General features: G+C 36.7%; 1 protein-coding gene across 7 annotated transcripts in view; it reads right to left on the reverse strand.

Annotated features, from left to right (window-relative positions):
* RLF (RLF zinc finger) overlaps positions 1-21,759 on the reverse strand; it is a 114,248-nt gene that overhangs the window by 39,892 nt on the left and 52,597 nt on the right. For 6 of the 7 annotated variants that reach the window (XM_072609922.1, XM_072609924.1, XM_072609927.1 and 3 more), the window contains exons 2-5: positions 19,887-20,041; positions 16,400-16,481; positions 9,790-9,922; positions 8,338-8,540 (exon numbers count right to left, since the gene is read on the reverse strand). In XM_072609922.1, the coding sequence (XP_072466023.1) occupies positions 8,338-8,540; positions 9,790-9,922; positions 16,400-16,481; positions 19,887-20,041 (573 nt within the window). Of the gene's footprint in view, positions 1-26; positions 2,122-8,337; positions 8,541-9,789; positions 9,923-16,399; positions 16,482-19,886; positions 20,042-21,759 lie in introns of those variants that run through there. The other variant, XM_072609926.1, reaches the window with a different exon arrangement.

A 21,759-nucleotide genomic window follows, 5' to 3' on the forward strand; every position in this document is an offset into this window, starting at 1 on the left:
TTAATTACCACTTCCCTAGTGCAGAGCCTCATCACAGAGGGATACATAGAGGCAAAAGCCCCTAAAACTCCAGGGTATTTCCTCTACTCCCCTAACCTATCCTACACATGCTGCCAAACTCAAAGCAATTCTACCTGAAAGATATCTGATTCTTAAAAGCCTTTCTGGGCTCCCCAATCAGTCTTCATCCTCCCTTTGAAGACCTCCACAGTTTGGATCCAACTTTAGTTCACACTGGCCCCCTAACAGACTCAGCGAGGACATGCCAACTTCATCATACCCTGCACATGTCAAAGTAATCTCCACTTTGCTTCTCTTCCCCCAGGTAGCAGTACACACCCCAGGTCTCTCAAATAACCATGTTTCCATGGGTTCTTTCAATGTCCAATTTCTGCTTTTTGATCAAAATTTTCAGCTCCTATTGTATACTCACCAATTCCAGGCATCATAGAGGCAAGTTGCATAAATGTACAACATTCTTCTCAAGTACATCCCTATTTAAACAAGTCTTAGTCATAGTAACACTACATCTCAGAGTTAGAAACAACCTTACTTATTGGTCATTCTAATCCGAACAATGCCTAAAAAGGAATCTCATCTTCAAACAGAGAATCTCCAAATAGTCATCCAACTTCTGACTGAGTATCTATTGTGAGGGGAAACCCACTTTCTGAGGATGCTCATTCCATTTTGGAACAGCTGTGTCAGGAAGTTTATCTTTTAAACTGAACCTAAATTTGTCTCTTTGCAACTTTCACCAGTGGGGCCAAGGTCTGCCCTCTGAGGCCAAGCAGAAGAACTCTAATGCTAGTGTTTTGTACAGAACAGGCACTTAACAAATGCTTATTGCACTGAAATATTTTAAGACTGCTCATTCAAACAGTTATTTATATAATAAAATCACAAGAACTTTTTAATATGAAACTTTGTCCTCACTTGATCATACTGTACTAGTACAATTCATTTTCTGAATCCAAGTACAGCCCCTAACATTTACCCTTACCAAACTTCAACTCATTATATTTGGTCCGTTGTTCTACCTGAGGTAACTAAATTTAGGGAACTTCTATATGCAAGTACCATTGCTGTTATTTTCATATAACCTGAAGTCGTCTCATCCAGGCCTTCATCCGAGTCCCTGGCAAAAATGTTAAAGAGCATGGAAGCCAAGGAAAGAGAGAAAGGCAGAGACAACACACAGAAAAGTCAAATGATGAACTATGGAGAGATTCAGAGACTCAGAGAAAAGAAACCCTGCCCTCCCAACAGTGGACAATCTGAGTCCACAGGCAGCACTCCCTTTCCCCAGATGCCAGCTCTGCTGCGCTTTCATGACTTATCTGACCTAATCACACCAAGTCAGTCTTTGGAGCTCACTCCATCGCTGCTCTCTGGAAACCTCATTATTCTCAGCAGACTTCTCTATTATTCAACATTATTTCTACTTTCTTGCAAAAACGAACTCTTCCTTTTTGCTCAGCATGTCACATTTTTTTAACCCCTTAGCCCTTTCTGAATAAAAGCAATTTTCTTTCCCTGAGAGTTCCCCCAATTATCCTCTGCAAAACACTCAACTCTGAGAAGGCAGGAATTAGGACACTTTCTGCTCTGTGCTGGTGATGTTTCCTCTTTGCAAGACCATACAACACTCTTACCCTCTCCTCATTCTTGTTATTATCTTCTACTGATTCCCTCTGCAACTTTCTCAGGGGCTTTAGCAACTGGCTATTCTTTACCTCATAAGATCAGATCTAGAACTGGAAGCTCTAGAATTCTCTTTAATTTTTAACTTTATTATTCATTTTGAACACCTTCTCTCACAATTGTCCATGTGACACCTAACATCAACATGTCCAAAATGAACTCATAAACTCTTGTCTGAGAGAAAGTTGGAGATGCCAGACTGGAGATCAGGAAAGAGGTCATAGCTGGTTAAATACATCTGATATTCATCAGCATGGAGGTGGTAACTGAATCCAGGGAGGCTGAGGAAATCACCAAGTGAAGTAGTATCGATGGAAAAGACGGCCCAGGACAGAAGCCCATTTAACACCTACATTTAGAGTGGGTGATTTGGACCAGACAGGTGGGAGACCAAGGAGAACATGGAGTCCTAAAAATCTAGAGAGAAAAGAGCAATCAGTAGTGTCAAAGGCTGAAAAGGGTAGAAGAGAATGAGAACTGAGACAAAGTCATTGGATTTGGCAATTTCTCCCTGTCCTACACTTAAACTGAACCTACTACTCTTACCAAAATCACGAGCTCTAACCATGACCTCCATTCCCCCCCACTCTAGCCTTACCACCCTCCATTCCCAGACCTGACCCCATGTCTAACATCAGCAGGGCTCTTGCCACTTGCTGCTTTGCTTCTGGCCCACTAATGCAGAATCCTGAAAAAAGCCCATCAACTGGTTTCATTACTGCTGACCCCAGACTACTTCCTATTACTACAGTGACTTTACCAGGATACATTTGTGGTGCATAACACAAACCTCCTGCTTCACAATACTTCTGTTCTACTTTTACTGACTCCCAGCTTCATTTCCTACAGCAATTGTTTCAACATTTTTTCTTTTAAGTTCTCCAGCCATACCACTATGCCCCAGACTTCCAGCTGTGGAGCACAGTTGGCCAGTTCAGAGAAGAATAAGGCCACACAATGAGAGCTCTTCTGCCAGCATAAAAAACATTTTAGTATAATCACCTACTCTCTTGTACCTCAGGAGAAGAGAATTTTCTGCCTTTTTAAGATCTTGCTTCAGCTACTATCTAATCAATAAACCTTTAATCTATCCTTATTTACTTACTTCACAGGGTTGTAAGAAAAGAGCTTTTTAAGTCTATAAAAGCACTATATAAATACAAGTCACTGTCACAATATTATCCATTTCTAATGGCTCTTTTCCATTTTCCTACAAATGTACTCATTTCTCCTAATTATAAAAAAAAAAAAGGCTGCCTAATCTCCCCACTTAGCTTGGAGTCAATTTCCTGGCTTACTGCCTATCTCCTTGTCTCTAATTCTTCACTATCCACTCTCTCATGAACTCCTTTTGACCCAATTTCTATCTTAATGATTCCATGGAAACTTTTATCTGAAAGGCCACTGGTAACCAATACCTCATCCCCTAAATGCTGCCCCCGCCCTAAGTTCTCATTCTCCGTAACCTCTCTATCTTATGGCACTTGACAGTTATGATTATTGTACTCCTTATTTCTAAGAACAGCTAGGTGTTTTGGATAGTCCTGGGACTGAAGGCTGTAAGACTCATTGTCCTGAATTCAAATGTGACCTCAGACACTCACTAGTTGTGTGACCCTAGGCAGGTCACTTAACCCTGTTTGCCTCATTGCCCTCATCTATAAAATGAGAAAACACTCCATTATCTTTACCAAGAAAACCCCAGATGGGGTCACAAGTAGGTCATGACTGAAAAGCTACTCCTTACTTCAAGAGATTCTCATTTCCAAGACTCTTGAAACATCGTACCCTCACAGTTCTTCTCCAACTTCCTTGTTTATGCCTTGTCCACCTCCGGCACCAATACAGTGTTAAAATCACAGAAATGAGACTTGAGAAACCATCCAGTTCAATTTCTCTCATTTTACAGATAAGGTTTATACTCAGTTTTGCTGAGTAGGTGATTCTTGGTTTTAATCCTAGCTCCTTTGACCTCTGGAATATCACATCCCAAACCCTTTGATCCCTTAATGTAGAAGCTGCTAGATCTTGTGTCAACCTGATTGTATTTCCACAATACTTGAACTGTTTCTTTCTGGCTGCTTGCAATGTTTTGTCCTTGACCTAGAAACTCTGGAATTTGGCTATAATATTCCTAGGAGTTTTCCTTTTGGGATCTCTTTCAGGAGGCAATCAGTGAATTCTTTCAATTTATATTTTCCCCTCTGGTTCTAGAATATCAGGGCAGTTTTCCTTGATAATTTCTTGAAAGATAATGTCTAGGCTCTTTTTTTGACCATGGTTTTCAGGTAGTCCAATCATTTTTAAATTGTCTGTCCTGGATCTATTTTCCTCATCAGTTGTTTTTCCAATGAAATGTTTAACATTGTCTTCTCTTCTTTCATTCCTTTGATTTTGTTTTATATTTCATTTTACAGATAAGGAAACTGAGACAGAGACACTAAGTGACTGACTGCCCAGGGTCACAAAGGTTTTTATAGGTGTTCAACAAACAATGTTTAAAGGAAACAATTTAACTTTTATATGAAATCAAGGTGTAGATTCAGTTTCACATATAATCCTCCTCTTCTTTTCTACTTTGTATACAGAAATGTCCTATGGTTTTCAAATGTTTTGTAAGTTTTAAATATTAAATTTTTAAAAGTGGTCTTTATTCATTCCCTACTTTTTCTTTACTCCCTTCCTTATTAAACTCCCTGTGATAAAGCATCTACGCTAATCATTCTACTGAAACTGCTCTTTCAAAAGTGACTAACCACTTTGATATCAAATCCAAAAACCACTTTCTGATCCTCATTCTCCTCAATCTTTGTTGCATTCAAGACTTATTATCCCTCCCTTCCCCTGTGTCTTGAAACACTCTTTTTCTTAGCTTTCATACCTAATACTATACTATTCCAAAGACCTAGAAGCAAAGCAGATATCCCTCAATTGGGAAATAGCTAAAAAAAAGTGTGAAACATCAATGTAGTGGAATATTTCTGTGCTGTATGAAATTATGACTATGATGAATATAAAGAAGCACGGAAAGACTGATGTGAACTGATACAAACTGAAGTAAGTGAAGCCAAGAAACATACACAACTTCAATAATACAAACAGAAAGAACCACTGCAGCACAAAGGAAAATGCATGACTTCCTGGACTTCAAAACCACGTCTCTACTTGTCTTATACCCTGGAACTTAACTCAGAGCCTTATCATCCCTCTGGTCTGTTGCTTACCATAGAAGATCCATTATGCAAGACACATATCCTTCCCTTCTCCTGGAGGCTCCATTTTATGGACAGATCCAATCTGGTCTGCCTCACTTTCCCTTCAGGCCTGTTCTTGACATTCTGGATTTCAAAATTATGTATTTCATTTTGCTTGTATCTCTATCTCCAATGCTTAGTACAGTAGTATATCTTAATTACTCTTCCGACTCAAATTTTAGATGTTCTTAAAAGTACAGCTTTAAAAAGATAACAACCAGATAAATTCTGGATGTTCTTTCACCTGATTTCCTTTCCACCTTCCTTTCCTGACAATAAAATACAGAAGTGAAATATATTTTCAAATATTTGTTGAAGAATGTTTAATGTTAATATCTGAACTGATCCTTTGGTCTTAGGATCAGATTTTGTTAAGGGCCTCTGACATTACCTATTTTAAACTTATCCAAATTATGAAGTCCATCTACAACATCAATGACAACTGGTTTATCAAGTTTCTTTTTCAAGATGTTCAGGGAAAAGGAACTCCATTTTTAGAGAGCTACAATCTAAATTCCTAGAAATCTTTACTAACTGATCTTCTGGACTCTATTTATTTTCCTCTTCTATTCTACAAAGACCACAGTTTTTTTGTTTTTTTTTTTATGACACTCACCTGCATATAAAACCATATATACTGTTACAAATGCCATCAAATTAAAATTCATCGGAATTGCTTTCTACCAAGTGTTCCAAGGTCATTAAATCATTCATTACAAATCCTTCTGATTTTAAGATTTTAAACAAAATTCAAAGCATAAGCAACATTTGAAAAAAATCATCATCAGATTGTAATATTATCCAAAAGACCTGTACAATCAGTCAGCTTTCCCCTGAAATCTCTTTTCTGTCATTAAGAGAATATCCCAGATCCCAATGAATGAGAGTTGAATCAGATGAAGTAAAATGAGCAGGAAGAAAGAAGATAATTAAACTGGTACCAGGCACTGATTGTTTTTTCAAGTGAGCTGTACAACCGTCTAACACTAATTTCATCTTGGGGCTTTCATGAGACTGCCCTCTCCTGTCTGTGACACTGCTCTCCTTTTTCTCAGGTTCCTTTGCTGGCTCATCATATGTTTCAATTTCCTAACTAGGGGTGTTGTTCCCCAAGGTTCTATTATAGGATGCCCTTTTCTCTTCTTGTATACTTTCTTTTAATAACTTCAGCAGCTCACATGGGTTTACCTGTTATCTCTGTGCAGATACAGATATCCAATCCTAGTAACTCCCCCAAGCTTCAGACTTATATCACTAAGTTACTTATTGGACATTTCACACTGAATGTCCCAGAGAAATCTTAACACTCAACATGTTTAAAAATAAACTAATTATCTTTCCCTCAAACCCTCTTCCCTTTCAAACTCCCCTGCTTCTGTTGAAGGTACCACTATCCTTTCAGTTCTTCTGGTTGATAACCTTAGAACTGTCCTGGACTCATTTCTCTTCCTCACCCCACATACATATAGGAATAGTTGCTGAATCTTGCTGCCATTTCTATCTTCCCAACATCTCACAAATCCAATTCCTTCTCAGTTCTCAAACAGCTATTACTTTTATTCAGGCCCTCATCATCTCTCAACTCAATTACTGCACAGCGTCCTAATTGATGTATTTCAAGTCCTCATATATGACACTCTCCCATCTTTGTGCTTTTGTACTGGTCATCACCTGTGCATGGAGGGTACTTTTTTACTTCAGAGTCCCTCTCTCCCAGCAGCTCAAGCCTTTCCTTATCTTGACTGCTACTACCCTCCCTGCCATACTATCTTGTATTTAACTACTGTGTATAGAATTGTACTAATTCACATTATATTTATTTTGGCCATATTTATATATATCTTTGGTGTCCCCACCATCAGAATGTAAGCTCCTTACAAGTACAAATCATTTTATTATTTTGTATTTGTAACTAGCACACAGTGAATACTTGGTTGATTAATTGACAATTTCAGGTGAGGCTAAAGGAAAAGTTTTTACACACACACTAAAAATTTTTTTTTTTTAATTTACACACACATTTACAAAAAAGTCTAAAACTATATCTGACTATGTAATGTGCTCTGTATGTTAAGAAAGCAACAGAACAACTGCATTTTTGTGCAGTCACCAAAGGTTTTGTTTTATGGAGCACTACTTTGGAGTACTGCTGGTATATGAACCCAGATCCTGATTCACACTTCAGCTTTGTTGTTTCTTTTTAATGTTGCAGTATCAAAGTACAACTACTAATTCAAGGCAAACCAAAAAATTCACTATTCTCATAATTCTTCATATTTATTTTCATCTCAATACAATTTTAATTTTTTTCAGTTAACAAAAGATAGTCTGCTATGCCTAGACTTTTGTCCTCAACTCCTTTACTATTTTCAAGTATCAACTTAATAATTACAAAGACTCATATTACACATGATCAGAATCCCTATATAAAATTACACCTCAATGTGGGAACTAAACAAGGGATTTTTTTTAACCAAATGGTAGGCAAAAAAAGGAAAAAAATGTTAAAAGACAGACTGACAGAACCAAAACTGAAAATCCCCATATTAACTTGTATTAAATTGTATGATTTAAAAATGTTAAAAGAAATATATACCCATTTCCCACAAGAAAATTACTAAATACCTTTTAAAAAATTAATTCTCTACTACTACTATTTGAAAAATAAAGAATTTTTAGGAGTATAATAAATATACCACTTGGTTTCTATGTGCCACTTATCACAGTCAAGATGCTTTTTCTGGGTTCCTAATGTAGATATGGCAGTTAAGACTATCTATCAAGTTAAACACACTGTGTAGGTTTAAAGACAAGTCACATTCTACCTCCTTTCCCCTTAAATCTGGCTTGTAGAAAACCTGAACAGGTTATTTTTCAGTTCATACCTATTTTCTCCCACCCTCCCAAGCCATCTCATTTTATGGCTGCAGTCTATATTTGCGGACCAATATGGTTATAATGCTTTGAAAATACATAAACTTAGCACCAAGTCACTCCTTATTCTTGTAATGTAATTGACCTATAAAGCTGGTGATTTAATATTCATCTCAAAGTGCCAAACAAGAAAAAATCAGCATATACAGAAAAAAAAAAAAGATTTGATCTTAAGGTTTTAATATGCAAACCAACCAAACACCTGCACATCCTAATGTGGGTCATTCTATAACCTGCTTTCAACTTGACTCATACACAGATTCAGCAAGATAGGCCAAACAGCTAAGGAAGTATTCTGTACTTTAAGGAATGTGGAAAAGTCTACTTATTTTTTTAATAATTAAAAAAAGAAAACTCTGCTACAATATCCACACTATTATCTATTAAATTTATACCAGAATTTCCTATGTGTGGATGATGACAATAAGAATTATGCTTTACTGACCTCCTTAATGGCGTCTTCACTAGGTAACATGGAGCATAAACATGTGATATAAGCTTGGCGAAAAGATGACACATTGGGAATTTCTTTAGACTCCGCACATAGTTTTGACAAAGAAGTAGCTTGAGTGATACAGTTTGACTTCAATAAGTGTTTTATTCGCATCTGCAGAAACGAAGGTCCTTCTCGTGCAATAAATCTATTGGCTAGGGAAAGAAAAGAAACATGTTTTCATAACTGAATAACAAGCTCAAACTTGTCTAATTGTAGCTTCAGCAGTTTAAGAGATCATTAGCCCAAGAAAAGGAATTTGATATCTGCTTAGTATTTGAGCAAGAATATTTAATGTGGTCTCAAAAGTCACTTCTCTGAGGTTTGCTCTAGAGAGAAAAAATTATTAACAATAAAATAAACGCATAGATGACACCTTAAATGGGCCAGAAGTTTCTTTAGTTCACCCAGACTTATGAAGAGAATTACTCAACTTTCAAAAATTCATTGTTTGACCATCTTTTCCCATGGATTATTCCTACCTTTTACCTACCAATCTCCGTCTGATGAAATTCTACCCTTCCCTTCAAGGCCAAGCACAAATGCCATTTCCTCTATGAAGATTCCCCTGTTCTCCTTTCTGAAAAACCCCCAATCTGTACAAGTCTCTCTCATGGCCCCTTATCACATTCAAACATTATGTTACAGATGTGTACACATCTTATCTCCTGTCCTGGGTTGTAAGCCCCTTGAGAACAGAGATCTGACTTTAATTTGTCTTCCACAGGAGCCTGCAGACAGCAAATGTTTATTGAATGAATATATAAAAGACAGCTGTATAAAAAATTACGGATTCCCTCCTCTAGAACTTGGTGTGCATTTCTTACCTTTAATGAGAAAACTTTAATAATTAGGGACATAGAACAATTTACTCATTTGTAAAATGAGGGATGATGGGATTAGATGATGTCTACAGTCTATTCTAACTCTGAATCCTATGATCGTATCATAACCAGAAATAATTTACCAGGAGCCCATTAAAAAAATGTGGGAATGCTTCACTAAATAAACTAATTGAAAGAAATCCTTTGGATCCAAGATCTTTTCTTAATGGGAATTTTCATAGCAAAGTCTTACTTTTCAATGCTTAAAGTGCATCTCTACCCACAGGGAGAAAATGGTAAAAGGTGCCACAAAAAACACAAAAGCTGTAAAAGTCTAAAAAATCACCAACTTAAACTACTGAGGAGTGATCAGAATTTACAGGGGCTAGTTTAACATGCAAATACTAATGAATGATATTAATATGTAAACAATAAAATCAAATTAATCATATCAAGTGCTCCGGAGAGAATCCTATGACAAACTGTACAATATTGAAATTCTGAAAATTAAGACACTCTAATTCAGTTCCAGCCACTATTCTTTCCCAAAGCAAGTACCTGATCAAATGCCAATACTTACCTTCCTCTGCCTCTACTGGTTGCTGAGAAAGGATTTTAAGAAGGACTGGATTTTTCCACACACCTTCTTTGGTAATATCAACCAAGACTTGGAGGTTATTATTTCCAAATTCCAACAAAGCATCATGTGAATCCTATGAGCCAAAAATAAATTCAGTAAATACAAAGTTAAAACATCAGAATCTGTTCTGAAAAGGAACATATATTTTACTCAATTACAACTAAGTATGTACTAACACCCATTGTGTACTCCAAGTGCCCTCTTTCTTCCAATGTAAACAAGAGGAAAAGGTTTCTGTCCCTCAAGGCTTTAAAAAGTATCTTGGTTGTTTTTGTGTAACTACAGCACCTCAGTACACAAACCTTGGGCAATTCAATGAGCTGGTCTCAGAGTTGAATAAAAGTAATACAAAAGGCTAAGACGCATTTAAAAAACTACCTCTTTTAATTGTACAAAGCTATTACCCAAAACCAATATTCTCCTATTAATGCTCCATGTATTTATGTAAACATAACTTCCAAAGAATAATCATTATGGCTAGCATTACAGCATGCTATGGTGTTTTTTTTTTTAAACAAGAAAATTGTTCATTTTATTTTTAGCAAGATCCACAACTTCCATGACTTAAATTAGAATATCTGCAGGCAGAATGAAAGAATATTAAACTTGCCATCAGCAGCCCTAGGTTCAAGTCTCAGCTGTGTAGCTCTAAGGATCCATCTCCCTTTCTTTCTTTCTTTCTTTTTTTTTTTACAGCATGTGATGGTTGACAAAGCACTGTGCCAATGTTATCTCATTTCATTCTCAAAGCAACCCTATGAGGTAAGTGCTATTACCACCCTCATTTTACAACCACAGAAACTGAAGCTAAGAGGTTCTGTGCTTTGCCTGAGGTCACAAAGCAAGTAAGCTCCAGAGGCAGAACTGGAGCATGGGTCTGTCTCCCTGACTCCTAATCCCATACTTGATGTATTGCTCTGACACTGCAGAGTATACAGAGCATACTGGAGGTTCATGGTAGGTATAACTAATACAGGTGTAACTAACCTTTGGTACATTACCAAAGCTGACAAGAGCATAAGGAGTAATGTGTTCTATCAGGGGCCAGGCATACGACAAGAACAAGACTGACACAGGGTTATTCTGCTACTCATAAATGTTAGGAAAACCTGGAGAGGTGCATCTAGCATACTGTATGTCTTCTACAGATGGTTTGCTCACAGACATGAACAAGAGCACTTTTGGAACACCAATACCAATAAGACCATGAATCCCTTCAAGTTTAAGACTATAACAGTTTAAGTAGATTTTGAATTAAAAAATGCTTTTTGCTAGTTTCATACTTTTTGTGTTGAAATTAACTAACTATTTACACATATTGAACAGAGGCCATATTTAAGGCTCTGTAATGGAGAACAGATGAAAGATTGATTGACCTGAATCCCTGAAAACTGAGTGGCTAAACCAAAATGAGCAGTGAATACTGACAATCCTCATAGCAGTGACTTATTAAGAAGCTTCCAAAGCAATTTCCAAGAGATGTTTTCTTCTGTGTAAAGGTTTTCTATGAGTATTCAGACAACTAGCTTCGGAGGCATGTTTCTCTTAATATCTCAGGCTTATGCTCATTTTCATGGTGCTATTTAAATTCCTGTATGCCACTGGGGTTAGTACATAAAAGGGGGAAAAATATTAGGGAGGCTTAATCATCAGAAGAACAATAAATTACAAGTTGGACTATGATAACATATCTTAGAATATGCATTACTTGCTTTATCCCTTACTTTATGACTCTACCAACTGATGGACATAACCTTCGATTTATAACATTATTCCAAAGGAAAACTGTTTGAAATGGTAGGCTTCAACACTTAAGCTCACCCAGCAAAGACTATGACTATTATGAGAATGCTATGCCTCAAAAGGGCTATAATAGTTCCCAATTACATAGCATGATAAAGTCTGCAGAGAAGTTTAAAGAGTAATCTATCCACTTTACAGATGAGGAAATTGAGATTTAGAAAAGTGAAGTGTGTGCCCAGTCTACATCTAGGAAATGTCAGAACTGGACCATACTCTACAAAACACTGCATCTCATAAAACAGAGTGATCAACCCCAAATTCAGGATAAATGGTCTAACAAAACTTACTTTCTGATCTGAGTGTAAGCTATGATATTTAAAATGTAGAATTTCCTGGAAAATCCAGGATGAATGGTAGCCAGTCATAATCTCCATTCAGCATAAGAATTCTTTACCTGGACATTCATGAACTTTTTTATTCATTTAAAAAATATTTTGAGAAAGAGTCCCTAAGCTTCTGACTACCAAAGGAATTGATGAGAAAAAATCTTTTAAGAATCTCGATTTAGTCCTTCATTAGTAATAACACTCACCTGAGATTGGAATTTTCCTTACAGTCTGACTATTCAGATAGCTATTTTCCCTACACTGGAGAAATGAGCAAACATTCAGATAGTGCCAACTCTCAGCCAGGTACACTGCTAAATGCTTTTTAACAAATATTATTTCATTTTATTATCATAACAACATTGTGAGGTAGATGTTAACTATGACTCCTATTTTATTACAGCTGGAGAAACTGAAGCAAATAAAGTTAAGTGACTTGCCCAGGTTCATACAGCTAGTATACATCTGAGGCCACACTTGAATTCAAGTCTTCCAGACTCCAGGTCCAGAGCTCTTATCAATGCACCACCAGTTGCCTTTGCCATTTACCTATCTGCATTGCTTTTCTTCCCTACCCATCCACCCTTCATAACTACAAGAATTCTTTTTTAATGAATAGAAATTTTCACCTTCCATATTTTGTTCCTTTTTCCTGGTTCCCCCTTTCACGATATGGCAGACACATTAGGTGATATCATCTACAACAATGAATTCTAGATGGAAAACTCCTTAAAAGTTTCATGCTTTTATTTAAACCAGTTTCCTAATTTTATTAACTGATATACTGGGTTTACTTAAAATAAGGGGTACAGCCATATTTCCTTTGGTTTTCAACAGAAGCTGAAATCCTGTCTTTAATGTACCATGAAACAAAAATATCAAACCTAATATATAAAAAGTTAATGGCAGAATCCGCACGCCATCTGGCTAGGACATACTACCTCCTCCCTAGTATCTAGTGGAATCCTTAGATTTAGATGAGATGACACAAAGTGAAGTGAGTAGAACCAGAACACTGTACACAGTAACAGCAATATTGAATGATGAAGAGCTGAATGACTTAGCTATTCTCAGTAACACAACAGTTTAAAACAATCCCAAAAGACTCATGATGAAAAATGTTATCTGCCTCCAGAGAAAGAACTGATGTCTGAATATAGACTGAAGCATAATATTTTTCACTTTTTTTTGCTTGGGTCTTCTTGCACAAAATGACTACTATGGAAATGATGATGGCACATGTATAGCCTATGTCATGATGGCTTACATCCCAGGGAAGAGGGAAAGAATTTGAAACTCAAAACTTTAAAGAATGAATATTAAAAATTGTTTTTACATGTAATTGGGGTAAAATAAAATATTCTTTTTAAAAAAAAGAATCCTTAGATTCCTCTCATGATGAGCTTAGGTGACAACTCCTTCATAAAGCCTTCTAAAATTTTTCCAGTTGTCAGGGAACACTCCCAGAATTTTTCTAGAGTACTTTATCTGATTTATCTTTTGCAGCCTTCAAGGTCATAATTATGCATATGTGCATACATATATCATCAAACAGAATATAAATCTCTTGAGGCCTTTAATTGCTTTGTTTTTGTGGCCTCTAGCATTCATTTATTTATTAAGCTAACTCCCCCCCCTTCCCCGAGAAATCAAGAAAAATAAAACATCTAGTACAAACTTGCATGATCAAGTAAAATAAATTCCCACAATGGCCATATTTTTAAAAAATATATCACAATGCACATGTGCCTACCACCTCTCTATCTAGAAGATGGTAGCAATGTTTCATTATTAGTCCACTGGAATTTTGGTTGGTCACTGAATTGATCCAAGTTCCTAGTTTTTAAAATATCACTTTTGTTAATGTATAAATTGTTCTCCTGATTCTGTTCACTTCACTCTGCATCAGTTCATACAAGTCTTCCCAGGTCTCTCTGAAACTACCTCCTTCATAATTTCTTATGGCACAATGTTATTCTATCACATTCACATACACCATACCTTGTCAAGCCATTCCCTATTGAACCAAGGAGAAAGAAGTAAGGATAGGGACTAGAGTTGAAGTTAAGAGGAAGGATAACACCAGGGACAGAAAAGCTTTAAGCAAAACAAACTTCTGATTCTGAAAAGTGGAGTTTTAGGAGAAGAAAAGCAAAAGAACTGAAGGAGTGCTTGAAATTGCCTCTTAGACAACTGAGAAACAGCCTAACTAACGGTGGCATATGGATAAAACAGAATTTAACTGCTCTGTAAGAAATGACGAGACAATTTCAGAGAATCCTGTGTAGTGTATACTGATGCATAGTGAAGTGAACAGAACCAGAACAATTTATACAAGGAAAACAACACTGCAAAGAAAAACAACTTTGAAAGGTTTAATTTTGATCTAAGCAATGACCCACTATTGATCCAAAGTAACGCCCTATGGAGAACCAATCACAGGTCCTCCTGATGACCTAAAATGAAGTGTATTACATACTTCATGACAACTGACAGCTACAAGATACAGTTAGAGACTTGCATTACTGGACATGGCTAATGCACTGAGTCAGTTTGCTTGATTATTCTTCTGTTAGTTTTTTTCCTGTGTGTGTATGTGGGAAGGGATGGGGGGGACCCCATTGGGGGAGAGGAGATTTAGCAATATCAATATCAAAAATGTAAAAGTCACTGAAACACTTTTTAAACATTCAAAAAAGGGAATAAAAGTTTAGAAAAAAGCACCCCAACCTCAGCTTTGAAAATGTATAGCATTGCTTTTCTAAAAAGTGGTATTAAATGGAAATTAAGATTTCCATAGAGAATTCTTTTTTTTCTATTCTGCTGTATGTGTGGAAATGCTTTTTTAGTATATAAGTTCAGAATTTAAAAATTTAGATGAAAAAAATGGTAAAACAATAATAACCGCACCTACCTTATAGGGCTGTTGTAGGGATCAAATAAAATACGTAAAAATTTTTTGCAAATCTAAATCTAAAGTATGGATTGAAATAGATTGCCCAAGATGTCCCTTCCAATTCTGAAATCCTTTGAGTTTACCCTGTGAAGTAATTATCTCCTATTCCACTTTGCAAAGTGCTAAGTACCCACATGGCATTTGGTAAATGAATGAGGTATAAAAGCACTTACTAAGCATTGACTTTGGGCCAGACAAAACTGTTCTAAATGTTGGGAATACAAACACAACCAGTCCAACAGCTGTGGCTGTGAAGATGATTTTTTTTTCATAATACTGGACAAAAACACATAAGGGTTTTATTAGTGGCATGAAGGTGTCCTGGAAGCAGTGAGTCAGGCAGGACTGTCAGTATCCCAGACATGAATCTGGAGTGGAAGAATGGAGGGTGAAAGCTGGAGGGCAGAAGAATGGCATAGAAAGATGACTGAGGTGTGGTGTGATGGGTGTGGATTAAGGGCACATACAATGAAGACTGGACAAGCCAAAGCCCAGAATGCAGGGTAGGAACTTGGAGTGCATAAACTAAAATGGAGGGCCTTCTGAGCAGGAAGAAGAGGAGGAATGAACGTCAAGATATTATAGGGCACAGAACTAGCAGGACTTGGCAAGAGATTGGACAGAGGGCACGAAGGAGAAGACAAAGTTAAGAATGATTTCAAGAAGACAAACTTAGGGTATGACCCTCAACAGTAACAGAGAAGTATGGAGGAGAGGCGGGTTTATAGGAGAAAGGATGATAAGTTCCATTTTAGATATATTGAATAGAGATGTCCAACAGGTAGTTAATGTTGCAGGGACAGAATTTCAGTTCTCAGTGGTAGTGCAGATAAAGGTCACAGTTAGGAATAGTGCAAAACTCAGACTCAGGCAGACTTCAATACAAATACCACCTCAGACCTTGACTACCTGTGTGACTTTTGTCAAGTCACTGAATTTCTTATAGCCTCAATTTCCTCATCTATAAAACGAGGAATGGCTGTAGTTTCTCAGAGAAAGCAACATATATACAGTGCTTTGTGAATCTTAAAAGTGCCTAAGATCAAAAGAGCAACAGATCTGGAAATTTGTACTCAGCTGCAAATCCAGCACTCTTTCCGCTACCCTATGCCACATCTGATCTTTCATTTATGTAACATGTTTTAGTCCAAAGAAGCCTCTGGATAAATGAGATGTTTACTCTATGAACATATATTCCAAACTTCTTACATTAAATAATACAATAGTCTTACTGGTTTGAGGCAACAGAACTAAGCTAATTTTTACCTTTTTTCACATACATGCCAAGGATGGCTTTGAATAGACCTCTGGTCAGAATATCTGAAGGACCCAATTCTACCCTTAAAAATCCAATTCAAATAGTTTTAAGTATGAGGTCTCTCTGATCTGCCTATGTGAGGGGAAAGCCACAAGTTACCTTTAAGACTGAATCATAAAGCACTTTTTTGAGCTGAAAAAGACTCACCTGTATGGACTGATTAAAAGGTACCCATACTTCACATGGCAGTTCAGTTTCAGGCACAGAAAGCAAGAGCTCAAAACAACTCCTATAATAAAGAAGGACAAGAACATTAAAAAGCAGTTCAAGTTGCAGTTGATATTTTGTTAGTAAAATTACAAAATATTTAGAAAATGGGTTACATGAAGGAGGAGAATCGCATCTTTCTTATACTTTTGCATCATCCTTCAGGGCCTGGCATACAGAAGAAACCTAATAAATATTTGTTGAACTTATACCTTTTGTATAAAACCATTTTTAATTCTGTTTTAAAGCATAAATTTTCCCTCAAAATGTTTTGTCCAGGTAATGGCCATGTGACCTTGGGCAAATCACTTAATCTTCTTGCTTCAGCCTCCTCAATTATAAAATAGGGATAATATGAATATTTACCTCTCATGGTTACTATGAGGCTCAAATGAGATGACATTTGTAAAGTACTCAGCATGGTGCCTGGCACATAGAAGGTAACATATAAATGTGCACTATTATTATTATTAAGAGTGACAAACCTGTTCAGAAAGCAATTCTGAGGAATTGTTTCTTTTTGCCTTTTCATCCTTAGTACCCATCATAATATCATGAGCACTGGGAAGGGGAGTGAGGGAGTAGTGCTTTTAAAAGCCTCTGACTTTACAACTCTAAGAACTACCAGCAAAGGTAATCCTACTAATATAGATCTAAAATTTTTCTCCCATTTCCAGGCTCAGAGAGCTTCCAAGTACACTGAGGGTCTAAGTAAATTGCTCTTGGTTCCAAAATCACTATTTGTACAAAGAGAGGAGAAAGACCTGAACCAAGGCCTTCCTTTGTGACTCTCAGGCTGGCTCTTTATTTACTATGATGAACGTGGTGCTCAGAACATGAATGTTTTACCAGAACTAAAAAAGGCATGAGAGGTGTAAAGAAACAAAGGAAGTCTTAGTCTATACTCTTCTAGTCCCGTAATCCTTCCCAGGGAGTATTTACATTTGTATAAAAATAAAAAGTGCCTCATTAAACCAAATGGATCTCTAAATTGGTAAAATTTCAGAGTGACATAATTCATAAAATCACAGGTCTTTTGGGATCACATAGTAAAATTGACTAATTTTACACCTGAGAACACAGACTGTGTGAAGTGAAGTGATTCACCCAGGAACACATAAAAAAGTCCAAGCTTCAAAGTTCAGGTGCTATGGAGGAAGCTATTTGGGGGCTCCAGGGTCACTAGGTAAGCATACCAGTTCTGACTGGAGGGTCAGCATCCCTAAACTACTCCTATTTTCTCAAAACTTCTACCTTGTCTGATTTCATACGCAAAGACACAATGGTAATAATCTCTTGAAATATCTTATTTTTGCAGGACACACTATTAAAAAAAAAGAGATGTGAAGAGCAGCAAAGACTTTAACTAGCCCAAGCAAGGGAAAGAGATGCATAGATGCTGCTAATTTCATCCACCTCTAAACAGCTCCATTTCCTCAGGAAGAGGTCCTGGAAAACATCAAGGAAACACAACTGGGGAAAGGAGGAGGATGAAAGAGGATTGGGGACTAAGACAGGAATGCAAAATAACAGTAAAGCAGCAGACAAACCCGTATATCAATAAATTTGCCAATGTTTATGATTCAGTTGGGAAAATAATTGGTTATATGTAAAATAAAGTCTTCCTTTTTTCCTGATTTAGGAATATTAGAAAATCAGAGATTTGGGTTAATTGCTATTAAGTAGGAATAAAGGGATTATAAAACCTGAAGGGCTAGGACATGTGCAACTTAGGCCAAAGGTCTTTAACTCTGGAGAACTAAAAGTACCACCTACAGAGGGAGAAGATTGCTAAAAGATTTTCTTAGATGTTCAGGGGTCAACTTTCCTTTTAGGTGACCCAGCCAAAACCACCAGTTTATCAAAAGACAGGAATTCAAAACAGCACATCTAATAAGAAATACATGCACTTCAAAACCCCATCTCCTTTTAATGCTCTGTATATATTCAGAAAGTATATATATTCAGAAAGTATATATATTCAGAAACGAAATGGTGTTAAAAAGAAATGATGTAAAAAAAATTATATTTCTGTACGTACACACACACACGCATGCACGCCAGGTGCAGTTGCCCATATCTGTAATCCCTACTATTAGGGGGAATGGCTGTTGGATCAAGTTTCTAAATTTTGAGATGTAATAGGGCTAAGAACTGGATATCCTCTGGAGGCATAGGGCCATCAGGATACTGCATTACATTGTATTATATTGAAAATAGGATTTGGAAGGGTTGGAAAGAGAGCTAAGTTAAAGCAATGGGACTGAGTCTATGAATGGCCACTTTACTTCCAACCTAGACAAGATACAGGGAATCTTCTATCTTTCTATACAGACACACACACCCTCTTAAAAACTTTAAAGGTTTTATTGGTAAATAAATAAGAAGCATTAACAGTCAAGATAAGTGACTGGTAATTAACAATGTTCTTCTGAAAATTCAACAAGCTGAAGGATTTTTTTCATAAGATCCTTTGAACACAAATTATTGAGTTCTCAAGTATACTAAATTTTGACCAAATTTCTCACATTTACTAATAATTGTAGAAAAAACAACACATTAATGATACTATGGATATGTTATCTATTTTTATTGAAATTCTTACTTGACCTTAAATTAAATCCTTTTTCTATTCAAACATTATGATGAATTTCTAGCATTACATTCACCAATGTTACAATGTTGTCTCTGGTCTATCATCTTCCATGAAAATCCTTTCACAATGCCTTCTTATGTCAAGAAATTAATCCTGCATTCTCCAAATCTATTCCAATAAAACAGAAGCTCTGGCAGGACCTATCAAACTGGAAATGCTTGAAGTATGGGGTCCTGAAATAGACTGTCAAGTGAGGTTCATCTAAGAGAGTAGAATCACTGAACTATAAGTGCCATTTTATATTTCATTTTTCATTTAATCAAAAGATCACAGATATAGAGCTGAAAAGGACCCAAGATCAAAGAGTCCAACCCTCTATTTTTCATATAAGGACACTGAGGCCCAGAAAGGTCAAATCATTTGGCCAAGCTCATGCAAGTAATAAGTAGCAGACAAGATCTGAACTCAAATCACCTGACTCCGAATTAAGGGTTTTTCAGTGCATGTTCTGCTTCTAAACATTTCAGTGCTCTCATCAATATTTTGCCCAACTAAATTAGTTTTCTTTTTTTTAAATGTAGTTTACTTTTCACTGGTCAGCTATGATTTTCAATAAATTAAATAACTGAAACTCTTATAACAGAGGAATTCAGTCAAAGATATGACAGCCAATGAAATTTAAACAGGAAGAACCTATCAATGATGTAAAAATTAAATCACAGAGCAGCAGAAGGTAATGAATAAAAGATTGATAAATTATAAATGTAATACACACTCAGAAAAATCAAAGAACTCATTTTATAAAAGCGTGAATTATTTTTGAAAACTTACAGTACTAGTCTGCCCAGAACAAGGAGAACATCTTCACATTCAGTAGTTAAATATGGCCGAGCACTGGCAAAGCTCTGGATTGAGAGTCGATATACTTCCAGAAGGCACGCCATGTGTTCTGATGTATTCCTGTTACCTGCATACTGTAGCAAAGTCTGTAAGACAAAGGTCATTAAATTTTAATGACACTGACATACAAGACTCATCCAAACATACCACTCCCACTTTTTATTCACATTCTTAGCTTGTTTCTTTTTGTACTTTCATCACTGCTTAAGCCTGTTTTCTACTCTAACTGAAGGAGCAGAGTATCAACCCCAGGGAAAGCACTTTTAGGCTTGACAGCATTCTAATATTAGAACCCCAGCACTGTTTACATAAGTTACAGTGAAATTATCTTCTATGTAGAGCTCTGCAATCTTTCTGACTTCCCTATTCCTTTCACGAGAGAAGTAGAATGGGATAGGGAATCAAGAACTGGCCTTGGAACTTAGGAAGATCTAAATTCAAGCCCTGTGGGAGACTTCTTACACCTTTTGGTTATGTGACCCTAGTAAGTGACTTCAGGGGTTTCCTCAAATCTGCAGCTCTCAATATTAAGGAAATGACAAGTCTAGTTCATATCCTATCCTTCTGCAAATAGCATTTAATTGTGAAATACTGTCACTCCTAATTCCATCCCTCTCTGACATTTGTCCTTTATTCCCACTGCCATTCTGGTCCAAGTTCTTATTACAATCTGCCTAAACTATTCCAATAGAGGAACTCCTACCCCATCTAATCCAGCTCTACCTCATCAGGCTACCAGACTAATATTCTTATAGTACAGATCTGATCATGTCACTCTTAGGTTCAAAGTCTTTTCAAATGGCCTGTGTCACTGAATAAAATTTAAAAATAATAATAATGACAAGCTAGCATTTGGATGGCACTTTAAGGTTTGCAAAGCACATTACACATATCATCACAACAACCCTGATGCGTAAGTGCTATTATTATCTTTATTTTACAGATGAGGAAACTGAAGGCAGACAGAGGTTAAATAACTTACCCAGAGGTCACACAACTATTAAGTGTCTGAGGCTGAAGGAGAGTCAAGCTGACTCTAAGTCCAGTGCCCAATCCTCTATACCATCTAAAATGTCTAGTTTGAATCCAGTTCTAACTCCTTAAAGTGCCATTCAAGCCCAATCACAACCTGAAACTAGCCTACCATTCTAGTTTCACACACTCTCCAATTCACAATTTATACACATTATGCTTAAGCCAAACTAGACTGCTAGTTGTCAGACCTCAATGAATTTGATGATGATGCTCCCTATACTTGTAATGCCCACTTTGCCCCATTTCTACCTACCTGATATCCTATTCATCCTTCAAAGCCTGTTTAAAATTCAACACTAGTCCCCAAAGCCTTCCCAGATTCTTATCCATCCCTCCCACAAGAGTACTGCTACCTTTATCCAAGGATCTCATGAAACAAATACTTGGTCTAAGGGGTCAATCCCTGAGTATCCATCTCTTGTCTAAGGGCCTTGTACCTTTGCAAAGGCTGTCAGCCAGGCCTGGAATGCTCTCTCTCCTCAATTCTGCCTCTTCTAACATCTAGATTTGCTTCAAAATTCAGCTCACGTACCAACTTTTCCTGATTTTCCCAGTTTGTCAGTGCTCCTCATGTCCTACTACTGACTGTGCATAATTTCTCCCCTCCCTCCAATATTTGTCTCTAAACATGCAGTGAACCATCCATCCCCTTCATAAAATGCTAGTTCCTGGAGGTCAAGGATTGTCTCATTTTGACATTTACAACCATCACACGTGGCAAAATACTTAAGCATAAAGTGTACACTTGACATATAAATAATTCCAAAAA

Source organism: Notamacropus eugenii, chromosome 5, assembly GCF_028372415.1.
Source record: "Notamacropus eugenii isolate mMacEug1 chromosome 5, mMacEug1.pri_v2, whole genome shotgun sequence".
NCBI lineage: Eukaryota > Metazoa > Chordata > Mammalia > Diprotodontia > Macropodidae > Notamacropus > Notamacropus eugenii.